Raw genomic sequence first — 21,453 nt, 5'->3', positions numbered from 1 at the left:
TGGTAGATAGCATCTGTTCTGACAATTTCAAGTCTTGTTCTTTGGAAATTTGGAAAAATTCTAGACATGGAGAGGCATCCAGAACTGCTATTCACACAATTTGCTATTGTTTAACAATTTATTTCTTTTTTAGGGGTGGGGATGGGATGGTCTAGACCTATAATTTTGTTGGCACTGGGAAATTCCAATAAAGAAACCCCCTTCACCAATGCAAAGCAGCTCATGCTGGTCAATTTCTCATCTTAGAAAGTTGCTTTGGAGGGGTCCAGAAATGACTACTCCAGAGTCACCCAACCAGCATGTGGCAGAATTAGGGTTTAAACTCGGGGCTTGATCCCAGAGCAGTCTTTATCCACTTTGCCACACTACCTCTCTAACTTCTTACTGTCATGCGTTCCTTCTTAGCCGCATTATATACTCTTTAGGGTCCAGGACTAATATTCTGTAGATTGATAAATCTTTCTCCCAGCCCCCACAGGGGACCAGCATGGTGCCTTATATATAAGAGATGCTCAATATATATATTATAGTTCTTTTGAATTTCTTCATCCCTCCCCATTCAATTATAGGATCTCAGAGTTGGAATGGTTATCTGAGTCAGGCAATTTTGCCTCCTGCCTAGGTCCGTAAAAGCAGGTATGATGTCAGGATAAAATGGTCGGGGAAGGAGGTTGGGGAGACCATTTATTCCAGCACAGTATCTAGCATAGTAGGTGCTTAAGTAAACTAACTGACTGCAAAAGCCTAAAAGCCAGGTTTGGGGGTGGGTTGACCAAGTACTGAAAACTGATGAGGCTGGAAATTATATGTAACTATAAGGAGATAAGGCCATTTCTCATACTGCACCCCTGCTTTAACATCATCATCACCATAGTATAAGTCCTCATTATCTCAAACATGGACTACTGCAATAGCTAGCTGCCTGGCCTGCCTGCTTAAAGTCTCTCCCCACTCCTGTCCATCCTTGACTCATTTGCCAAAAGTGATCTTCTTAAAGTTCAGGTCTGAATGTGTTATTCCTCTCTTCAATAAACTCCAGTGGCTCTCTATTATATCTTGGATCAAATATAAAACCTCTTTTTTGGCCTCTAACCAGGCCCCTTTCTCCCTTTCCAGTCTCCTCACAATGTAACCCTCCCCTAGTACTCTAAGGTCCTGTACCATCGGCCTCCTTGCAGTTCCTCACACACATCACTCCAGGTCCTGATTCTGAGCATTTTCCCTGGCTGTTCCCCATGCCTGGGATTCTCTCCCTCCACATCTTTACCTCTTAACTTCCCTAGCTTCCTTCACCTCTCAGCTAAAGTTCAACTTTCTGCAAGAAACCTTTTCCAATTCCCTTTCATGCTAGTGCATCCCTCTAAGATTGCCTCCAAGTTATCCTGTACAAGTCTTGTTTGTACTTAGCTGTTTGCATAGTCTCCCCCATTAAATCACGAGCTCCTTGAAGGCACGGACTTTTTCTCTTTCTTTGTAGCTGGAACATCGTAATGGTGCTTAATAAATGCTTGACTGGGAACCTGGAAGAAGGAAACTTTGGAAGAAGCAGCACACTGGATTCAGAAACAGAGGACCTGAGTTCCTTGCTACCCACACAACCTTGAGCCAGTTATTTAGCCTGTCTTGGCCTCGGTTTCCTCCTCTATAAAATGGGGATGGCAACACTTACACAGCTTGCCTCTCACAAGGTCATTGGGAGGAAAGAGTGCAAGATACTGTCGAAATGTGAGTTATTTTTATTCCAGGGCACTGGCTCATTGCAAGGGCTCACTAAGAGCTGGGAAATGTCTGTAACACATAGACAGTCTTGGTGAAAGCAGAGATGGGGGGTGGGGAGAAGCAGAAGAAAGAGGAAAGAGCACTTCAGCTGGAATGGAAACGTCCAGTGGAATAGGATGCCAAAATGAAGGGTCGGCAGGCAGGATGCACAGACCCAGCAGCAGTTGGAGCAGTCATTAGACAAGAGACAAATATGTAATCAAGAAGGATGATCCGGCATCTGTCTATCTTTTTTTGTGTGTGTGGCTCTGCTACCAGCTCTGTAGCCAGTAATTGGCTTCCTCCTCATCATTAGCAGCAAAAAATTAGCAGCAATGTATATGCTAACCAAGCCCTACTCCATCTTTGGAAGCTCTACTAAAGCCCTTTCTCCCCCATGAAGCCCTCCCAGGCCTAATCCAACCCAAGCACTTTTCTCTTCCCTCTTATTAGAGGCACTTATTTTCTGGACTTCTCCTTCAGCATTTAGTCATGCCCTGCCCCTGGATGTTTCCCAATTGGTGGTCCTATCTTGTTAATTAACTTTTCATGTATTTTGCTTCTTCTTCCCAACTAAATTGTAATTCCTTTGAGAGCAGAGACCATATTCCTTGCTACATGTAGCCCTCCAGGCCTTGTAAATGTCTGAGATGGATGGATTTGTATCTATTGATTGACTGGTTCATAATTAGATTAGCAGGGATTTGTAGGGATGTGAGCTCCTTTGGAGCATGGACTTTATTTTGCATTTCTTTTCCCTTAGCACAGAGCTTGGCACATAGTAGGCACTTTATAAATTACTAACAATATCAGTCAATAATAATATAATATAATATCTAATATACCATACCATAACAATAATATAATAATCAGTCAATAATAAATAATTGGTCAACGATAAATGAATCATAATATCAGGGGTAATATCAGTCCTCTAGAAGAACTGGTCAGCTTTTGCCTAAAACTGAGAACATGGAACTCCTGAATGCTCACTGAGTTCCAAGAATAAAATTGTTCTTCCTTTGGGAGTCTAGCGTTGGAGTGATTGAGTCAACGACTCATAGAATGTCAGAGGTGGAAGGAACCTCAGAGGATCAATCCATTGACATTGAAAGGGATCCCAGAGGATCCATTGATTGAGATTGGATGGGATCTCAGAGAATCCATTGATAGAGATTGGAAAGGATCTCAGAGGATCAATCCACTGATATTGGAAGGAACCTCAAAGGACACATTGATTGAGATTGAAAGGGATCTCAGAGCATCTATTGTTTGAGATTGGAAGGGACCTCAGAGGATCCATTGATTGAGATTGGAAGGGACCTCAGAGGCCACCTAGTCCAAACCCCTCAGAAACAGAGGTCCCAAGGAGGTTTAGTGATTTCCTCAAGGTCACAGGGGCAATAAATAAGCACCTGAGGCAGGATCTGAACCCACATCCTCTGACTTCAATGAGTCCACACCCATATCCCTCTTCAAAAAATTTCCTGACTCCCTCACACTTTATGAGTGGTCATCCAGCCTGTGTTTGAAGACCTTCAGTGGGGGAAGCCCACTACCTCCTGTGGCAGCCCTTTTCTCTTATTGTTGCAATTCTCATTGTTGCAGAATTTTTCTTTATTTTATCCTGTTTCCTGTTTCCATCCTCCTCTCATTGCTCCTGAAGTTCTGTGCAGGACAGCAAAGCATTTATTCTTCAAAGGAAGGACACCCTCTGCTGGAAAAGGGAGGAAGTAGAAAGTAGGGGAAAGAGTGACTCCTAGCCTTACTGTTGTGTTGTCTCTTTGGGTAAGGGAGGAAGGGAGAAGGAGACATTCAAATTCTCACACCAACTTGAGAAGGTTTGTAAATCTCACTACATGTATTGTCTAATCTAAGCCTCACAACCCTGTGAGTTGTGTTACATATATTATTATCCCCATTTCCCCATTTTAGAGGTGAGGAAACTGAGATTGAGAAGTGAAGTGATTTGCCCAAGGTCACGTAGCAGCCAGTGTCAGAAGCTGCCTCTCTATGTGTCCTCTGAAGACCAACTGAGCTAAGCTAGCATAGTGCTCAGGAAAAAATGCTGGTTTTAAAACTCCTCTGGTGCTTCTTACTACATGGGTGATCCTGAGCAAGTCCTTAAACATAGTTTCCTTTTCTGTAAAATAAGAGAGTAGGACTTCAGAGATTACTTCTGTCTGTAGATCGATGACCCTGAGAACAAAAGGTTAAAGAGATTCATCACCAGAGGTGGAGTACAACAAATAAAGGTTTTTAGCTACAGGAACTCACAAATGCCATCAACTGAGGCAAATAGGAATTGCAATGTGTGTCCCTGGAAAAGGCACTTCAACTGATGAATTAGGGATGTTTGTAATATTGGCTATAATCGCAAACCTAGAAGGGAATTTCAACTTTCTCCTGTGGGATTTGAATCCTCTTAACAAGACCTCAGTTTCCTTATCTGTAAAATGAGGAAGGTGGAATATTGATTTCTAATGGCCCTGTTGGTTCCAAATCCTATGATCCCAGTTCCTAGTGCCTAGTGTTCTCATGATATCTCAAAGGTTTTGGGGTACTATCCACTTATAGTTGTACGACTTCTGGCCATAAAAATAGAGTACAGTGAACCCAGATCCTCACAGAAACATACCTGCGTAACAATACAAATGTGTGTTCGGTATCTAGGTGGCTCAGCGGATAGAGCACCAGGCCTGACCAGGAAGACCTGAGTTCAAATTTAGCCTCAAACATTTACTACTTGTGTGACCCTGGGCAAGTCACTTAACCCTGTTTGCTTCAGTTTCCTCATTTGTACAATGAACTGGAAAAGGAAATGGCAAACCATTCCATTTTCTCTGCCAAGAAAATCTCAAATAGGGTCACAAAGAGTCAGGTACAACTGAGAATGACTCAACAAAAACAAATAGCTTGTTTAATCCCATTCTAGACCACAGTGTCTAGCAGAGTATCACTTGGGAGTGCTGGTGAACCAGATTAAAATGTAATTCAGAAGTATTTAACAAAATAGATAGAAATACAACAAAGCATAGATAACATTACATTTTAAAACTGTCAATATGTAGCCTTCAGGGATCCCTATGGACATCTGGCTAGGCGATGTAACAGATAGCATGCTGGACGTGGAGTCAGAAAAACTCATCTTCCTGAATTCAAATCTTAATAGCGTAATAGCTGTGTGACCCTAGTAAAGTCATTTCACCCTGTTTACCTCAGTTTCCTCATCTGTAAAAAGGGATAATAATAGCACCTACTTCACATTCCAATGATGGAAATATGTAAACAACTTTGGATATAGAAGAGATATGTCTATTAAATATGTAACTACATGGCTATACGGTGTATATTATACACATGTGTGTTTACATGCATGTGTGTATATGCATGTGACTACACAGAGATACTGCTGCATATACACACAACATACAGATGTATTTATACATGTGTGTATGTATATACACATACATGCACATGTATATTGATACACATAATATATGTGTAGGAATATGTGATGTGTATATATAATATGTTTATATGTGTGTACATTTATAAAAAGATATATATCCATACACACATATGCACACACATATACACACGCACGCACACACACGCACAGATACACACGTGCATATGCACATGCGCGCACATGCATGCACATATGCACACGTGCCCTCACATACATGCACATACGCATACGTGCCCTCACATACATGCACACACATATACATACACACACACCTACCACACAGCGATGGTGCGTATAATATGCACATGTACTTACACATCCGGGCGGCTAGGTGGCGCAGTAGATACACAGAGCTCTGGGCCCAGAGTCAGGAGTTCCTCAGTTCGAATGCAGGCTCTGACACTCCCGTGACCCCGGGCTCCCTTCCCTTCCGTTGGCCTCAGTCGCCTGCTCTGTAAAATGGGGGTACACAAGGCACCCGGGTCCCAGGGTAAAGCGCTTGGCAGGCCCTGAAGCGCCCTCTGTCGGGTGACTTCGTGGGCCTCGGTCCCTCTCCCAAAAGGAGGGAGCGGCACCGCCGGCCTCGGACTAGGCCTCCCGTCCTATGGGCCGGCTACACGCGGCTGAGCATCCTTTCGGTGCTGCAGGGGCTGGGGGAGAGGGGGCGGGACTGCTGCCAAGCAGCCAATCAGGGACGTCCGATCGTGTGAGCCGCGCTGCCTCCCCCTAGCGGTCAAGGGCGGCGCCGCAAGCTCAGGAGGCGTGACCTTGGAGAAGGGCTGCTCATTTTGAGGAAGACACCATGGAGGGGAGCAGCCCTCAGGGAGATCCGTGAGTCCGGGGTACCTCCCGGGGGGGTGGACGTGCAAAGGCTTGGGAGGGGGCCGGCAGCACCGCCGCCGGGGGCTCTTAAATCCCAGCATCCTCCGGCTTCCGCGGGAGGCCTCATCTGGGGAGAGGGGCGTGGCCAGCCCTCTGGGCTCACCTGTCCAGTGGCCCCAAGATTTAGCGCGGGAAATGGCTTCGGAGAGCTGAGGGTCCGCGTGGTGGAAGCGGGTGCGGAGGCTCCCAGAGAGGGCGCGGGGTTTGCCGAGGTCACACAGCGGCTGCGGGGTGGAGAACCGGACAGGCCCTGAGGAGGGGGGCCTTTCCCGGGGGTGCCTAGATAGTGAGCGGCAAGGGCAGGATTCGAACCCAACCCTTCGGAATCCCAAGACTGGAGTGCTTTCCCTTTTAGCTCTCTGTTCCTTTAAAACCAGGGTTCCAGGGTCAAAATTTCACCGCCCGGCCGCCCCCTTTAAAAAAATCACTCCCTCGAAATCTACTTTCTTTAACCCTTTAACTTTTTTTAAAATTTGCATTATTTCAAAAAAAAATTTAATGATGCATCCCAAATTAAATAATTGATCGTAGATTTGTGGGGAATTTTCCTGCGTTGAAATTCTGCTGACCCAGTATTGCATCCTGTGACAGTCTAGCCGGAAGCACTTACGTAATTAATTTCCTTGCACGTATGTGCGTCTAGCACCCGTGTGGGGCAGGTAAGAAGTTCTGTGGGATTCGAGTTTGTGCAGTTAAGAGGCTGACCCAGAGCGAGCCCCGCTGAGAGCGCCCTCGGTGCCTCAGTTTCCTCCTCCGTGAATTGAGGGGTCCGGACGACATGACCGCTGAACGCCGTCTTTCTCGGACCCTGGGATCCTCTCGTCCGTCCCCATCGGGGGTTCTCTTGGCAAAGACACTGGGCGGTTCGTTTTACAGATGAGGAAACTGAGGCAGGCGCCCAGGGCCACACAGCCGTCAGGGGTCCGAGGCTGGACTTGAACCCAGGTCTTAAAGGAGAACATCCTTCTTCACAGGCACTTCACAAACGCCGTTCCGGGGGTCTTCATTTAGTGTTTTTACGGATCACCGCGGTGTGCCTTGGACGCGCGGTCGGCCTCGGTATCTGCGGCGTTGAGCTTTGGGACCGCAGGCATGCGGGTGGTTTTAGGAGTGCACTCGCGGCGTGTTTTTGTCGTGGTGCCGCGAGCGTGCCCCGAAGCGTGGCGAGCCCCGCGTGCCCAGGGGCTTCGGGGCAGCCGCCGTGGGCCCCGACTGTGGCGTGGAGGGATCAGCCGTTCATTATACCCGCACACAACAGTGATGGAAGCGCTCGTGGGGCTGTAGATTCCATGCGTCATGAAGAGGGAATCTTGTGAGATATCGGCCCAAAAGGTGACAGGGTTCTGAGGAGTTAGGAGTAGTGAGGAAAATGGTTGTCATACTACCCATCTCATTTTGTGTGCAGCGATTGATCAGTTTATTTCATGGTTACTGGGTTAGGAAAAGTGAAGATTATTAGAAATAATACTTTGTTATAAAGAATTGTATGCAGAAAAGCGTGTTTTTTAGCACTCTCAAGCAAAGAGGACAGTTTTGGGGGAGTCCAAGGAACCTAACCCCGTATTTCCCATAGGTTCGATGTATCAACGTTTATGTGACTTTTGTTCCATTTCTTAAGAACATTGCCCCCATGAAAATTGAGAATTGACTGCATTTTATATCAGCTTTTATGTAAAAGAATGTAAGTTTCTTGAAGGTAGGGATGGTTTCTTGTATTTGTATCTGTGAGAACCTAGAATGGTGAGTGAATGAATGGTGTTGTGTTTGTCCTTGGTTCTTGAAGAGGACCATGACATTGAGATGATGACATGACTTGCAGTTGACTTGGATTTGAGGGAGGGAGGGCTGTGCAAGGTCATCATCCTCACCTTCTTCTCCTGAGCCATCTGGGTCCAGTGGCCTGATATTTATCAGGACAACTGGAGATGGCCCAGGATGCAATGGGAGACCCTGGCCCTTTCAGGCTAAGGTGTTATGTAGCATTCTCACTTTGAGTGAGATACATCCATTCAATGAATAGGCTTTTTTAGGTAGTTGCTCAAGGGATGGCCCTTTTAATCAAAAAAAAAAAAAAATCACACTGGAAGGAGAAGACCTTCAGGGTTCCTGCATAAAAGAGAAACAATTACTGTTTAGTATTTAATGAATGAAGGAATGAATGAATTGGATCACAGATTATTTAGAGAGGCTAGACAGAGCTGACTTTCCTATCCAGGCCCTGAGACCACATCCAGTATTTTCTAGTGAACTCTACTGCCCTTTCCCCCACCCTCAAGAGGGCCTTGTTTTATTTGGGAATTTGGAGTCAAACCCCTTCCCTGGCATCGTTGCAATTTCCCTGAGTTCTTCTTTCTGATTGGCCTCCAACGACATTCCTTCCTCCTCAATACATAACCTCTTTTTCCTTCTAACTGAAAAACTCAGAGCCCCACGTAGCTTCCCAGGCACATTTTCCTCGAATTCCATCCCTATGGAGCCTAACACTTATATGTTGCCTTTACAACTCACACCATTAATTTCTCACCCAATCATTATCATCAACACTACTTTAGACAGCAAGAAACTGCAATTCTCTTGGCGGGAGTTACTCCCATACAATCCATTGCCTAATTAGAAGGCCTTAAAACTTCAGTCTTTAAAAAAAAGAAAAAAGAAGTCTGTAATCAATGGGTTTTTTCCTAAAAAGCTGATCTAAAATAGATTTTTGCAAATCAAATTATATTCAAAATAGATTAGGGGAACTTGCCACCGAAAGGATTCATCAGCAACTATAATAATAGTACTTTCAATTTAGGGGTCAGAGTTCTGGTCCTATATGTGTCACTAATTAGCCATGTGACCTTAGGAAAAACAGATAAACCACAAAAGAAACTGAAGAGATTATACAGGATTGGAGTTCTTAAACTAAAGGCCCACAGATAAATTTCAGGGAATCTGTGAACTTGGATGAAAAAAAAAATTACATCTTTACTTTGATTAACTTCTAACTGAAGTTTAGTATTTCCTTCCTTTATCAGCAGAGGCAACAAATATTCCGAGAGGTGATCCACAGATTGCCGGAATGGTGTGAGACACTAACAAGGTTAAGAACCGCTGATGTAGGTCCTTTCCCTCCAGGATGAAACATGGAAAGAAGTGACATGATTTGTAAAGTTAGTGATAGTAAATATTTGTATTTACTATATTTGAACTAGACCCTCCAACCCAAGAACTCTTTTGTCTAAAGGTTGTGAATTTAGAACTGTAAGGGACCTGCATTCGTTTAGCCAACTCCCTCATTTTACAGTGCTAGCGTGCTAGGCCTGGAGTCAGGAAGACTCATCCTACTGAGTTCAAATGTGGCCTCAGACACTTACTAGCTGTGTGATCCTGGGCAAGTCATTTAGTCCTATTTGCCTGTTTCCTCATCCGCAAAGTGAGCTGGAGAAGGAAATGACAAACCACTCCAGTATCTTTGCCAAGAAGACCCCCAAATGGGGTCACAAAGAGTCAGAGACTGAATTTGAACTCAGGTCCTCCTGACGCCAGGCCTGGCCTCTGTCCACTGCACCACCTAGTAAGTGACAGAGCCAGCACGTCAGCCCAGGACCTTGGTCGCTACCTCACTTCACCAACCTGAGTTTCCTGATCTGGCATTTGGAGTGGGAGGGCTAGATCAGATTCTCTGTAATTTCTTAAGCTGCTGTTCTGTGAAGCTCACATCATAGGCCAGACTTGTTCCCCCTTAATTTAATCTGTTTTCTTAATCCTTTTCAAATGTCTTGAAATGAATATTGGATATTACAGGCAGAAAACAACTTTACCTTTGAATTTCTTTCTAGTTGTTTTATATACACAGAATGGCTGTATGGTATCAACAAATGCAGACTCCAATTTCCTCCTTCCCTTAGATGGATGTATTAACCCAATATTGCCATATAAATGTAGACAACTTTCTATGGGTTCTACCAGTTTGTACTAATAGAATGAAAACTTTTATTATTATTGTTTTGGGGGGCAAAAGAAGCTTCTATTTCTCTTTACCTTCCCCTCCCCAAATAGTGTAGTTTGGTGGAGAATGTTCTGATTGATCAATACAAATAGGAAGGGACAGTCAGCGCTTGAATTTTTTTCTGGTAATAGGTATTTTTGGTAAAATACTAAGACAATCCCCAAACCTTATTTTCACTAATAATACCATTCTCTGTTCCAGTTAAATATTTCTTCAGGGGATGCTAATAATAGTAACTCTAGTTCAGTTCCATTTAATTTAATTTCAACTCTAGCAGACGGTTATTAAATTATCACTCCCTTCTCCCTCCCACCCCAAACTCCTCTTCTGAATTTCCCTATTACTTGTCACTGGCAGTACCATTGCCCCTGTCATCCAAGCTCGTAACCCATGCCGTCCACCACCCTTCACTCTCTCAAAGCTCTGTGATACCATAGGACACAAAGCACTGGGCCAGGAGTCAGGAAGACCCAAGTTCAAATTCAGCCTCAGATACTGCCTAGCTGGTGACCCTGGGTAAGTCAACCAATAAACATTTATTAAGGATCTGCTATGTTCCAGGCACTGTGCTAAGCACTGGGAATACAGGCAAAAGTCTGTCCCTGTGCTCAAAGAAAGCCCCTTAAATCTGTCTGCCTCAGTTTCCTCTATTGTAAAATGAGGATAATGATAGTGGCTCCTTCTCAGGGGTATTGTGAGGAACAAATGAGATAACTGTAAAGGACTCAGCATGGTGGCTGGCACACAGTAGGTGATTAATAAATGCTTGTTTCCCTCCTCTCACCCCCCCCCCGACACTTGCTAGCCAAGTGACCCTGGATAAGTTATTTAACATCTCAGCACCCCGACTTCTGATACATACTGTCCATATAACTCTACATAAGTCATTTAATCTCTCAATCTCCCTAACAACTCTCTAAGAGTATATTTCAGTCTAATATTTCTCTTTCTTGGCTCTCTGGATATAAATGCTAAGAAGTCATAAAATTACTTCTAAAAATAGCTAAAGCTAGCATTTATATAGCACTTTAAGGTTTGCAAAGCACATTATAAATATCTCATTTGACCATCACCACAATCCTGAGAAGTAGGTACTATTTATTATCATTCCCATTTTACAGATGAGGAAATTGAGATAGGCAGAGGTTAAGTGATGCCCAGGGTCATACAGCTAGTAAGTTTCTGAGGTTGTGTTTGAACTCAGGTCTTCCTGAAGCCAGGTCTAACACTCTGCTGAGCCACCTAATGGCCCTCTCTCTGTCTCTCTCTCTGTCTCTGTCTCTCTGTCTGTCTCTGTCTCTGTCTCTGTCTTTCCCTCTCTCTCTCTCTCTCTCTGTCTCTCTGTCTCTCTCTCTCTCTCTCTCTCTCTCTCTCTCTCTCTCTGTCTCTCTCTTTATGTATGTATCTATTTATTGACCTGTTCATTGAAGACAATGGTGGAGAGCTTTGAAAGGAAAAGTCACTTGTTTCTCAGTGGTACCGTGAAAAGAATGTTGGATTGGGAGTCAGGACCAGGGCTCAAAGATGAGATCCACCACTTACCATTTGTTTGAAGTTGGGCAGATCACTTAGTGTGAAATTGAGACCTCAAGGTCTCAGTGTCCTTGTCTATAAAATGAGGTGGATGGATTCTAAGGTCCCTTTCAGCTTTAAATCTAGGTATGTCAGCATGCTCTCTTCCCAGCTGCAAAGCTGTTTATACAACAGACATCATGTTCAAAGGACCTTAAACCTTGTAAAGCAAGGGTTCCCAATCTTTTAAATCCCTAAATTTTCCTGTGCTCCTCTCTTTAGACAAGCCAAGTCTCCAAGCATTTTTAAAAATTTTGTTAATTTATTTTAAATTTAAATGCACAATAAGAGAAAAAGAAACATATTATAAACAAATACAAAATAAGAAAAAGAGCATTACCATGTGCACAGCAGAACTTACAAGAAGATTCAAAATATACCTCAATGAATATCCATTTCAAGAAAGCCTGTATAATAAATGCTACACATTGTGTTCAGAACTGTCCATCTCTTCGTAGCTTCCTTGTAAATTTTTTTTGTTCTCCATGGTGCACTTTTTACTTCCCTGAGCATTTATTAATCACTGACTATGTGCCAGGGCACTGTGTGGAAGTAAGGAAATAAATTTTAGAGCTTACCTGAATATGTCCATAAGAAACAAAATCGTTTCGCTAACTGATAGGGTAATGTGGTAAATATTCCCGGTAAGTTTTGCATGATTTCACATGTATAATTGATATCATACTGCTTACTTTCTCATTGGGTCGGGGAAGGTCTGGAGGGAGGAAGAGAATTTAGAACTTACAGTTTTTGAAAGTAGATGTTAAAAAAAAAGAGAGAAAAAGGAAGAAAGAATCGAATATCCTCTGTACTTTCTTGCCAAGCCACCTCCTGGGGCTGGGAACCCCTGTTGTAAAGTTTCCTTTTGTGTTTCCTTAGGATGACCCAAAATGTTTTAAAGAAATCCCATAAAAACTCTTGGAGAGCAAGCTGGGGCCGACATGAGATCAACCTGCTGCTAGAAGCCATCTTCAAGACAGGCAAAGCCCACCAGATCATTTCAGGAACCAGTCAGAGAAAGAACAAGCTTTGGAGAGAGATCACTGAGACTCTGGCCGAGAGCCAGGTGGGCTACACGGCCGAGCAGTGCCGCACCAAGTGGAAGCACCTCAAGACCCAGTTCCGCTTTGAACAAACTCGTTACCTGACCACAGGAGTCCATTCAGACCCTCTGCCACACTTCTATGAGAAAATGAGTACCCTGTGGAAGATGGCGGCCAGGTGCTCACCAAAGGCTGGGCCCTCAAAACGTGAGTCAGGAAGCTTGCCATGAGCATGAATTCATCTGCAGTTGATTCTGAATAGCCTTTTTGCTATCTTTTCAAGAGGTGGCCCCCTCATACTTTTCAGAGAGCTTTAGGATCATTGATATAACATATTTATTGATTATAATAATAATACCCAGCATCTGGATACTACTTACTATGTGCTAGGCACTGTGCTAAGCACTTCACAGTTATCTCATTTGATCCTCACCACAACCCTGAGAGGGAGGTGCTGTTATTCCCATTTTACAGATGAGCAAACTGAGGCAGAGAATTTTTTTTTTAAGTTACTTGCCGAGGTCACAGCTAGGAACTGAGGTCAGATTTGAACTCAGGTCTTCTTGAGGCCAGGTGCATCACTCTATCCACTGTAACCTGGATGCTCCTAAAAACAGTAATAATAATAATAATGGTAAGTAACATACACAAATCAAAAGACTACTGGGCCTGGAGTCAGGAAGGCTCATTTTTCTGAGTTCAAATCTGCTCTCAGACACTTACTAGCTGTGTGACCCTGGGCAAGTCACTTAACTATGTTTGCCTCAGTCTCATTATCTGTAAAACAAGCTAAAAAGGAAACCGCAAACCACTCCAAGAAAACCTCACATGGAATCTTGAAGAATTAGACATGAACAACTGAACAACATTTACATAGCATTTACTATGGGCCAGGCACTGTGCTAATGGCTCTATGATCATTATCTCATTTGATCCTTATAACCAGAGGAGGTAAGTGATGTTATTATCCCCCCATTTTACAGATGAAGAAACTGAAGCAAACAGAAATTAACTGACTTGTCCAAGGTCACATAGCTAATGGATTTGAACTCAGATGTTCCTAACTCAAGGCCTGGTGCTCTGTCCATTGTGCCATCTAAATGCCTCTAAAAAGTAGACAAGAAAAAATAAGAAGGAAGGAAGGAAGGAAGGAAAAAAAACATTTTTATGAAGCACCTACTATGTGCCCGACATTCTTTACTATCTCATTTGATCTTCCCAACAAACTTGTGATGTGGGCACCATTATTATCCCCATTTTACATTGATAGTAAGGATTATATTTCATTATCTGGATCCCCAGTTCCATGCACATGGTCTGGCACACAGCAGGCACTTAATAAGTTGCTTGTTCAGTCAGACAGTATTCGTTAAGTGCCTACTATGTGTCAGGAACTGTGTTAGGTACTGGGGATGCAAATTCAATCCCAACTCTCAAGGAACTTGCATCAATTTTCCTATTCACTGTCTCTCAGTAGACACCCCTAGGAAGTAGGAGAAGGGGTATCCTCCTTAGTTGATGAATCAATTCACACCCATAGAATTGAGTCCCTTATGGTGGAACCTGTATAGATAGAGGCCATGGTTCTTTTTCAGGACTGTCTCCAACAGTTTAGTAAGCACTGGGGAAGCATCTACTCTGCACAAAACAGATACCATTAATTTTCCTTTCTTATTTGTTGTTCTGTATTAGCTGTTTTGGATGAAATAAACTATTTCTTTCTGTTCCTCAACAGGGTCAAAGCAACCTACCAGAGCAAAGAGAACCCTGGAACTCCAGAAGCAGAACAAGAAAGAGGGTAAGAAACAGGGGGAGTCAGAAGCTCCTAAGGACATATCCTTGTATCCCCAGGGCCTGGGACATAGTGGGTACTTAATGACCACTCATTTAATTTAACTGAACTAGGCTTTGGAAAAAACATGCACCTTTATTTAAAGTTTATAATTAATTTTAGGACGGTTGGATTGAGGGCCAGAGAATTACCAGAAATCAATCAACAAGTATTTTTTGTATATGTGTGCCAAGCTCTAGGAATAGTCCTTGTCAAGGAGCTTACAGTCTACTAGAGGAGACTATGTAAGCTCATGGCCTCATAAGGGAGACACATATAAGCTCACTGACTAATAGGGGATACAAATATATATATGTGTGTGTGTGTGTGTGTGTGTGTGTGTGTATACACACATATATGTATATATGTATGTAAATATATATCTATGTGTATGTATATAAATATTATAAAGTTAATTTAAACATATTAAAAGTATAGAAAATATTAAGTAAATATAAACTTAATAAATATAAATCTATGCAAAGTAAATGCAAAGTAATTTGAAAGGGAAGACACCAGCAGTTAGGGGACCTTTAGTAAAGGCTTCATGCAGAAAGTGGGTGGTGCCTGTGGTACCTAGAGGGTCTCTGTGGTAGATATAAGATAGGAGTGCATTCCAGGCATGAGAGAAAGCCATTACAAAGGTTTGGAGATGGAAAATGAAATGTCTTGAGTGAAGAACCTAGAGAAGACCAGTTTAGATGGATCATAGTGTGGAGGGTAGGGGTGGAGATGAGGATAATGTCCAAGGACTCTGCAAAGATAGCTTGAGGCCAGATTGTATAGGACTTTAAAAGCTAAACAAAAGAGTAAATGTTTTACTCTAGAGGAATAAGAAGCCCTTTGATCTTACATACACTAAAAATTTCAGTGCCTCTATTTGTTTGTGTTTAACCAACAGACAGATCTCAGGCAATGAGCATAATAAGCTGCATGCACGAGCCTTGTCCAAGTCCTATTTGCACAGGTTCTAATGGCTCAACACCTATGGGCACTGACTAAATGATGCTATCACCTTCCTTTCTAACTTTCAGAAATACCTGCTCCGCACTCTGGGAAGCATCCTGACGATCCTGACCCAGACAAGTCAGGTAACATTTTCCACAGGAATCTCTGTCTGAACTGAGTCAGCCCTCTTAGCCACCCACTCCCTCACCCAAGACACAGAAACTCAGGGAGGTCTGACCAATAGATTTATACTTGGGGGTGGAGGCTGTGCTAAGGGGAAGGGTGCATCACAGCTTCATGGGAGAATTATCTTGCAGACTTTGGTGGCTGGGAAGTTTTCTGACTAGAGCAGCGTCTACAGAGGTGAAATGGAAAGTTGAGTCATTAACTGTCCAGATGGTGCTCTCTCATCCTTTTATATTTATCTACTCACTTCTCCTCCTCCTGATGTGAATTCCTGATGGACTGTGATTCTTTCATTTTTGTCATTGTATTCCTAGTGCCTGGTAAGCATTTAACATGTTTGTCAAATTGAGTTCAGAAAAGGAACTGAGACAAAAATTCTTACTTTTTGGTCTTTAGTAGGTTTTTCTTTGGCCTGAGTAATTCAGTTAAATGCCTTAATTGTCTATGTCAATTTGCCTGTGTATATATGGCTAGAGTTTTTCTTAAAAAACCTTCATTCCTTATTCCCTGAAAGAAACTGAAAAGAGAGGCTTTGAGTCCAAGTGGGAAAACTGCCTTCCTCACTTTTTTTATAGAATAAAGTGGGCTTTTTTTTTTTGCACATAGAGGTTTCCTGTTGCCTTTTACTCATCAGAGATAATTGGTGATAGATGATTGAAATAATCCATTCTTTCCTCCAAACCCAAGAAGTATTACCTGGAACACAGTCACAGCCTCCACAGGCAGGGACTTCCAGTGGGGAGCATCAATCCAAAGACAGTGCAATAAGTCATGGTAAGTCCAGAATCCAAGGACTGAAGTCGTACTGAGGCACAGTATCACGGCCATGCCATGCTGGGTCTTGTCACTTGTCAGTGAGCCTCTCTTACTTTCTGGGGGTTTGGTGGATACCCAAGGGTCATAGCCCAATTAATAATGCATGATAATAGCGTTTATATAGTGCTTTAAGATTTGCAAAGTCGTATATGTATGTGTATACACACATATGTGGCTTTGCAAATAGATACATCTACATGTATATGTATATATGCATATATATACATACACACACACACACAGACACATATACACATACATATTCTAATTTCATCCTCACAATAACCCCTGGGAGGTAGATGCTGTCATTATCCCCATTTCATAGTCGAGGAAACTGAGACAAACAGAAGTTAAGTTGACTTGTTCAGGGTCTCAGGGCTGTGTCTGAGGCAGGATTTGAACTCAGATCTTCCTCACACCAAGTGCAACAGTGTCCCCTGGCTTGCCAGTTCTGAATTCTCTTAGATGGGGGGGGGGGGGGGTGCTTTAGAACAGTGGTATCAAACTCAAATAGAAATGGAGGTAACCAAACTATACATAAGGGTCCCTAGAGATTACATATTAACTTAAGAGAGCCACATGTTTATATATTTCCTTTTTTTATTAGTATGGTAACACATTAAAACCAGATAGGAACTACATCTGGTTAGCATTGCACTTGAGGATATTATAGGCCCCATGTGACTTGACATGGAATATTCTAGACTACTTTGGGCTTCATCTTCCCCATCAGCAACTTGGGGAAAGAGCCTGCATTGGAAAATAAGGTTTCCCCCACCCCCAAGCACATTTAGCACTGGTTGATTATCCCTGTTTCTAAGATTTGTGAATATTAGAGCAGAAACTGAGGCAGAATCGCAGAATCTCTGAGGCAGAACGAACCTTAGCAGTGGTCACCCAGCCATTACTTGAAGATCTCCAGTTGGGGGGAATTGATGATTTTCCAAAAGCTTATTGTCTCAGAAAACACCATAGTCAAGAGTTCCACTTGTCTCTATGGGGCAGAACCAGAAGCAAAGGGTGGAGGTTTCCAAAAGATAGATTAACCTTTTGAACAGAGCTGACAGAAAGTGCAGTGGGTTCCCTCAGGAAAAAGTGGATTTTCCCCTTGTTAGAGGCATTGAAGGGGAGGCTAGAAGACCATTTGTCAAGAAGGGATCCCTGCTCAGGTTTAAGTTGGATGTAGGAAACTTCTGAAGTCCCTTCCAACTCTGAGATTCTGTAACAGTTTCTGAATTTCCCACTCTACTTTTTGGCATGTGCCTGAAGTTGATTGATTTCCTTCCCCAAGGCACTAACTTTAATCGAGAAACCCAACATCTTCTAAGGACATCCAATCAGTTAATGTCAGAGCCAGGCCCAGAACCCTTGTCTCCTGACTCCCAACCCAGAGCCTTCTCACTACACAATGCTACAACCTTGCTAATGACCCCATCTTCCAGAATCCTAGAAGAGGTTCTCCCTACCAGGAATGACTATTTTTCTCTCCCAGGAGTCAAATGACCAAGTGGACCATGGTGGGCATCTGAGAGTAGACATAAAAGAGCTTTGGGACCACAATTACACTGAGGATGAATGCTGACTTGTCAAGGGGGTAGTTGAAAGTCTCATTTAAGAACATATTGTGTTATTTTCTGCTATCTAATTCATTTTTAAACATTTTCTAACATCATCATCTAACACTATTTTCAAAATAAGCGACCAAAGGAGTGGATGGATGTGCAGTAAATCAGACAGCTTTAGAAATACAGACACTGGAGGAAGTAGGTAAGCAGAGGGATGGGGAAATAATGGGAAGGGTGAATTTTGTAATTAATGGCCATATGTTTCCATGGAACTAGTATATTATATCAAGTTCTTAAGTACATTGAAATAATGTGGCATTTTTAAAAAATAGCGTCTGTGATGTATCCTTTAAAGAACAGATTAACGTGTGGTAAAAAAGAGAAGTTGGAAATGGGGGAGAGGTTTGAGGAGGATGAAGGGTCAACACTCTACAAGTTGAACTTCCTATAAGCTTTTTTCATATTAACCATTGTCCCTCAACTTTACCTCCCTCTTAGGAAACTATTTTCCATTCCTTTCATTATTTATTATTCTTGTTTGGACTATTATGCCATCAATTCAAAATCAATTGAAGCACCTACAAGATAAATCTTTTTTTTTTTAATTCAAGGATCTTCCTGATCATATCTATCCCTCTCTGACCAAATCCCACTTATCAGAGGAAAGAACATTGTCTCCTCCCTCAGGAACCACTCAGACCCCCAGCCCTCCTCTCATTCCTTTGTCAGGGCACATCTGCTCCTGGGTAAACACTGACTGTCAGCACCTCACATGGTTTGATTGACATGGCTGCCGGTCACACTTCGCCTCAGTGAGAGCGAACACAGCCTCTATCGTACAGATAATTACCAGTTTCTGAGCATCACAAGCAGCTGCTGTCAACAGATTTCATTTTGTGTGCACCAGTCTTGCGAAGTAATGGAAAACAAAACCCAGCTTTGTGACATTTTGTGATGAAAAATGTTGGACTCTTTTGATCAGAATGTGGCTCTGAGTCAAAGCAGCTGATCTACTTGTCGACATGTCCTGCTGGCTCCCTGTGTGAATTTGGGCAAGTTATTTCACTATCCTGGACCTCAGTTTTTTTATCTCCAAAATCAGCAGATTCTACTCAGTGACCCCTTACTTCCTTATGTTCCTAAGAATCTATTGACCTGTTGCTATCTGCCTATGCTGTGTTATCTATTCTTTGCTTTGCTGTGCAAAGTGGATGCAATTACTTAACCTCCCTGGATCTCAACTCTACTACAACTGGAAAAACAACACCAGCTTGCTGCATTTTCTTGGTGAAGGTAGATAATAGTGACCCTAAAGGACTGTCCCTTCTTACGTACAGTCATGGGCAGGGTAGATCACCTCTCCAACCTTTACAGATTCCTCATCTGTAAAATGTAGAAAACCAGTCCCTTCAAATTATGAATCCTATATGCCTGTGATTACTGAATTCTTCTGCAATTGTTGAAATACTAAGTAGTAATAATCCCAATCCTTCCCTCCTCCCACCCCCCCCACCCCCCGTGCTTAGTGGCACAAGGGTCCATATCTTCTAAGGGTGAAGCAGAGAATAGTCTGGATTGAATTCAGAGGAAGCTAGAAGGGGAAGCACATTCTGAGAATGGAATTCTCAAAGCTCCTTTCAGGTTCTCCCTCCTCATTTGGGGTCATCTCAGAAGTCATCAGTCATCAGAGCAGTGTCTGGCAGTGTCTGATGGTGGAAGAACAGCTGAGAGGGATGAGATCATAGGGGAAGGTGCATAATTAATCTTCTCCTACTGGCTGCCCTGATGCTCTTCTCCCTCCTGCTCTTGGTCTTCCTTTGCCCAAGGCCAACAGACCAACAGGACAGTAGTGGAGGTTGGAGGTGGAGGCCCAAACCTCAGCACTGTAGCAGGTGCCTCATCCATGCTCACTCAGCTCTCACTCTGAACTCCTGCTTTCATTCTCAATGCAGCTGCTTGCTCACCTAATTACATCTGACACCTCTGATTTGTGCACATCTTAGCAGCCTCCTCCTCCCCATCTGTTCCCTGACTCCCACATCACACACACCTGAACACCAACAAAACATCTTGTCTGTACCGTGCTGTTTGTGGCCTTGATGACTCACATGTCTGAGTTGTTCGCAAAATTCTCATTCGATATTTCTCATAACCAGAGCCTGCCACAAAGACATATGTCAAAAGAGGGAAGAAAAATATGTAAAACTCAACAGGAAATAGCTATCAGGGAGGCAGTTGAAAGGTACAAGTCTATCCATGTACTTAATAACCAGCCAAACCTCATCCATGCACTCACTGCTAAGAAGCCCAAAAATTCAGATCAGCTGCTGACCTGGCAGTTTTTATTTTCACAAGAATCATTTAATCTCGGTGTTGGAAGGGCATGACAGAGCTATCTAGTCTTCCCTAAGGGCAACTAGGCAGCACCATAGTGCCTAGAGTCAGGAAAACTCATCTTCCTGAATTCAAATCTGGCCTCAGACATTTACTAGCTGTGTGACCCTGAGCAAGTCACTTGCTCATCTGTAAAATAAGCTGGAGAAGGAAATGGCAAACTGTGCTCCAGTATCCTTGCCAAGAAAACCCCAAAGCAGGGTCACAAAGAGTTGGACATGACTGGAATGACTGAACAACAGCACCCCACTACAGCATGCCCAAGTGGTCATCCAGCCTCTCTTTAAAGACTTCCAGTGTGGATGATTGATTCTCCCCATAACCGCCCTTTCACTCTTCTCACACCTTACTTTCCCCTTACATCCTCTGAGGTTACTTATACTCTTTTCCTTGCTGGTCTTGAACATCCTTCATCTCCCAGCTCTGGGCATCTTCCCTGGCTGTCCCCCATTCCTGCAATGCTCTTGCTCTTTGTCTCTGTGTCCTGACTACATTCAAGTCCCAGCTAAAATCCCTTCTTCTGTAGAAAGCCTTTAGTGGTCCCCTTTATTGGCTAGTGCCTTCACTCTGTTGATTATCCCCAATGTGTCCTGTAGATAGCTTATTTGTTCATAGTTGCTCACATGTTGTTACCTTCAGCAGACTGGGAGGACTCTGAGGGCAGGAACCATTTGACCTTCCTCTGAATCTCCAGTGCTCACGACAAACAAATGAATGTTTGTTGGACTGGCCCATCCCCTTTGGGACCACTCTGATTGAGCCTGAACCTGCCTCTTTTTTAGCTCTGCCCTCTGGGGCCAAGCAGAACAGATCTAATCCTCTTTCCATGTGACAGCTTTTCTAATACCTTAAGACAGCTCTCATGCTCCTTGCCTCACTACCCCAAGCCTTCCCTTCTCCACGCCAAACATCCAGTGACTTCATCTAACCCTCACATGGCATGCTTGTCAATGCAGTCCTTGGGTGGGAAGAGGTGTTACTGCTCCTGCAACAGC

General features: G+C 43.3%; 1 protein-coding gene across 5 annotated transcripts in view; it reads left to right on the top strand.

Annotated features, from left to right (window-relative positions):
* Window positions 1-5,575: 5,575 nt before the first annotated feature.
* Window positions 5,576-21,453, top strand: part of LOC140500517 (uncharacterized) — a 30,091-nt gene continuing 14,213 nt past the window's right edge. For 2 of the 5 annotated variants that reach the window (XM_072603101.1, XM_072603097.1), the window contains exons 1-6: window positions 5,576-6,061; window positions 12,555-12,925; window positions 14,454-14,516; window positions 15,584-15,640; window positions 16,371-16,457; window positions 18,198-18,266. In XM_072603101.1, the coding sequence (XP_072459202.1) occupies window positions 6,033-6,061; window positions 12,555-12,925; window positions 14,454-14,516; window positions 15,584-15,640; window positions 16,371-16,457; window positions 18,198-18,266 (676 nt within the window). In that variant the 5' untranslated portion in view covers window positions 5,576-6,032. Of the gene's footprint in view, window positions 6,062-7,277; window positions 7,809-12,554; window positions 12,926-14,453; window positions 14,517-15,583; window positions 15,641-16,370; window positions 16,458-18,197; window positions 18,267-21,453 lie in introns of those variants that run through there. The other 3 variants (XM_072603099.1, XM_072603098.1, XM_072603100.1) reach the window with 3 other exon arrangements.

This window comes from Notamacropus eugenii, chromosome 4 (assembly GCF_028372415.1).
Source record: "Notamacropus eugenii isolate mMacEug1 chromosome 4, mMacEug1.pri_v2, whole genome shotgun sequence".
NCBI lineage: Eukaryota > Metazoa > Chordata > Mammalia > Diprotodontia > Macropodidae > Notamacropus > Notamacropus eugenii.
Note: the sequence above shows the minus strand (reverse complement) of the source record. Positions and strands in the feature narration are given on the sequence as shown.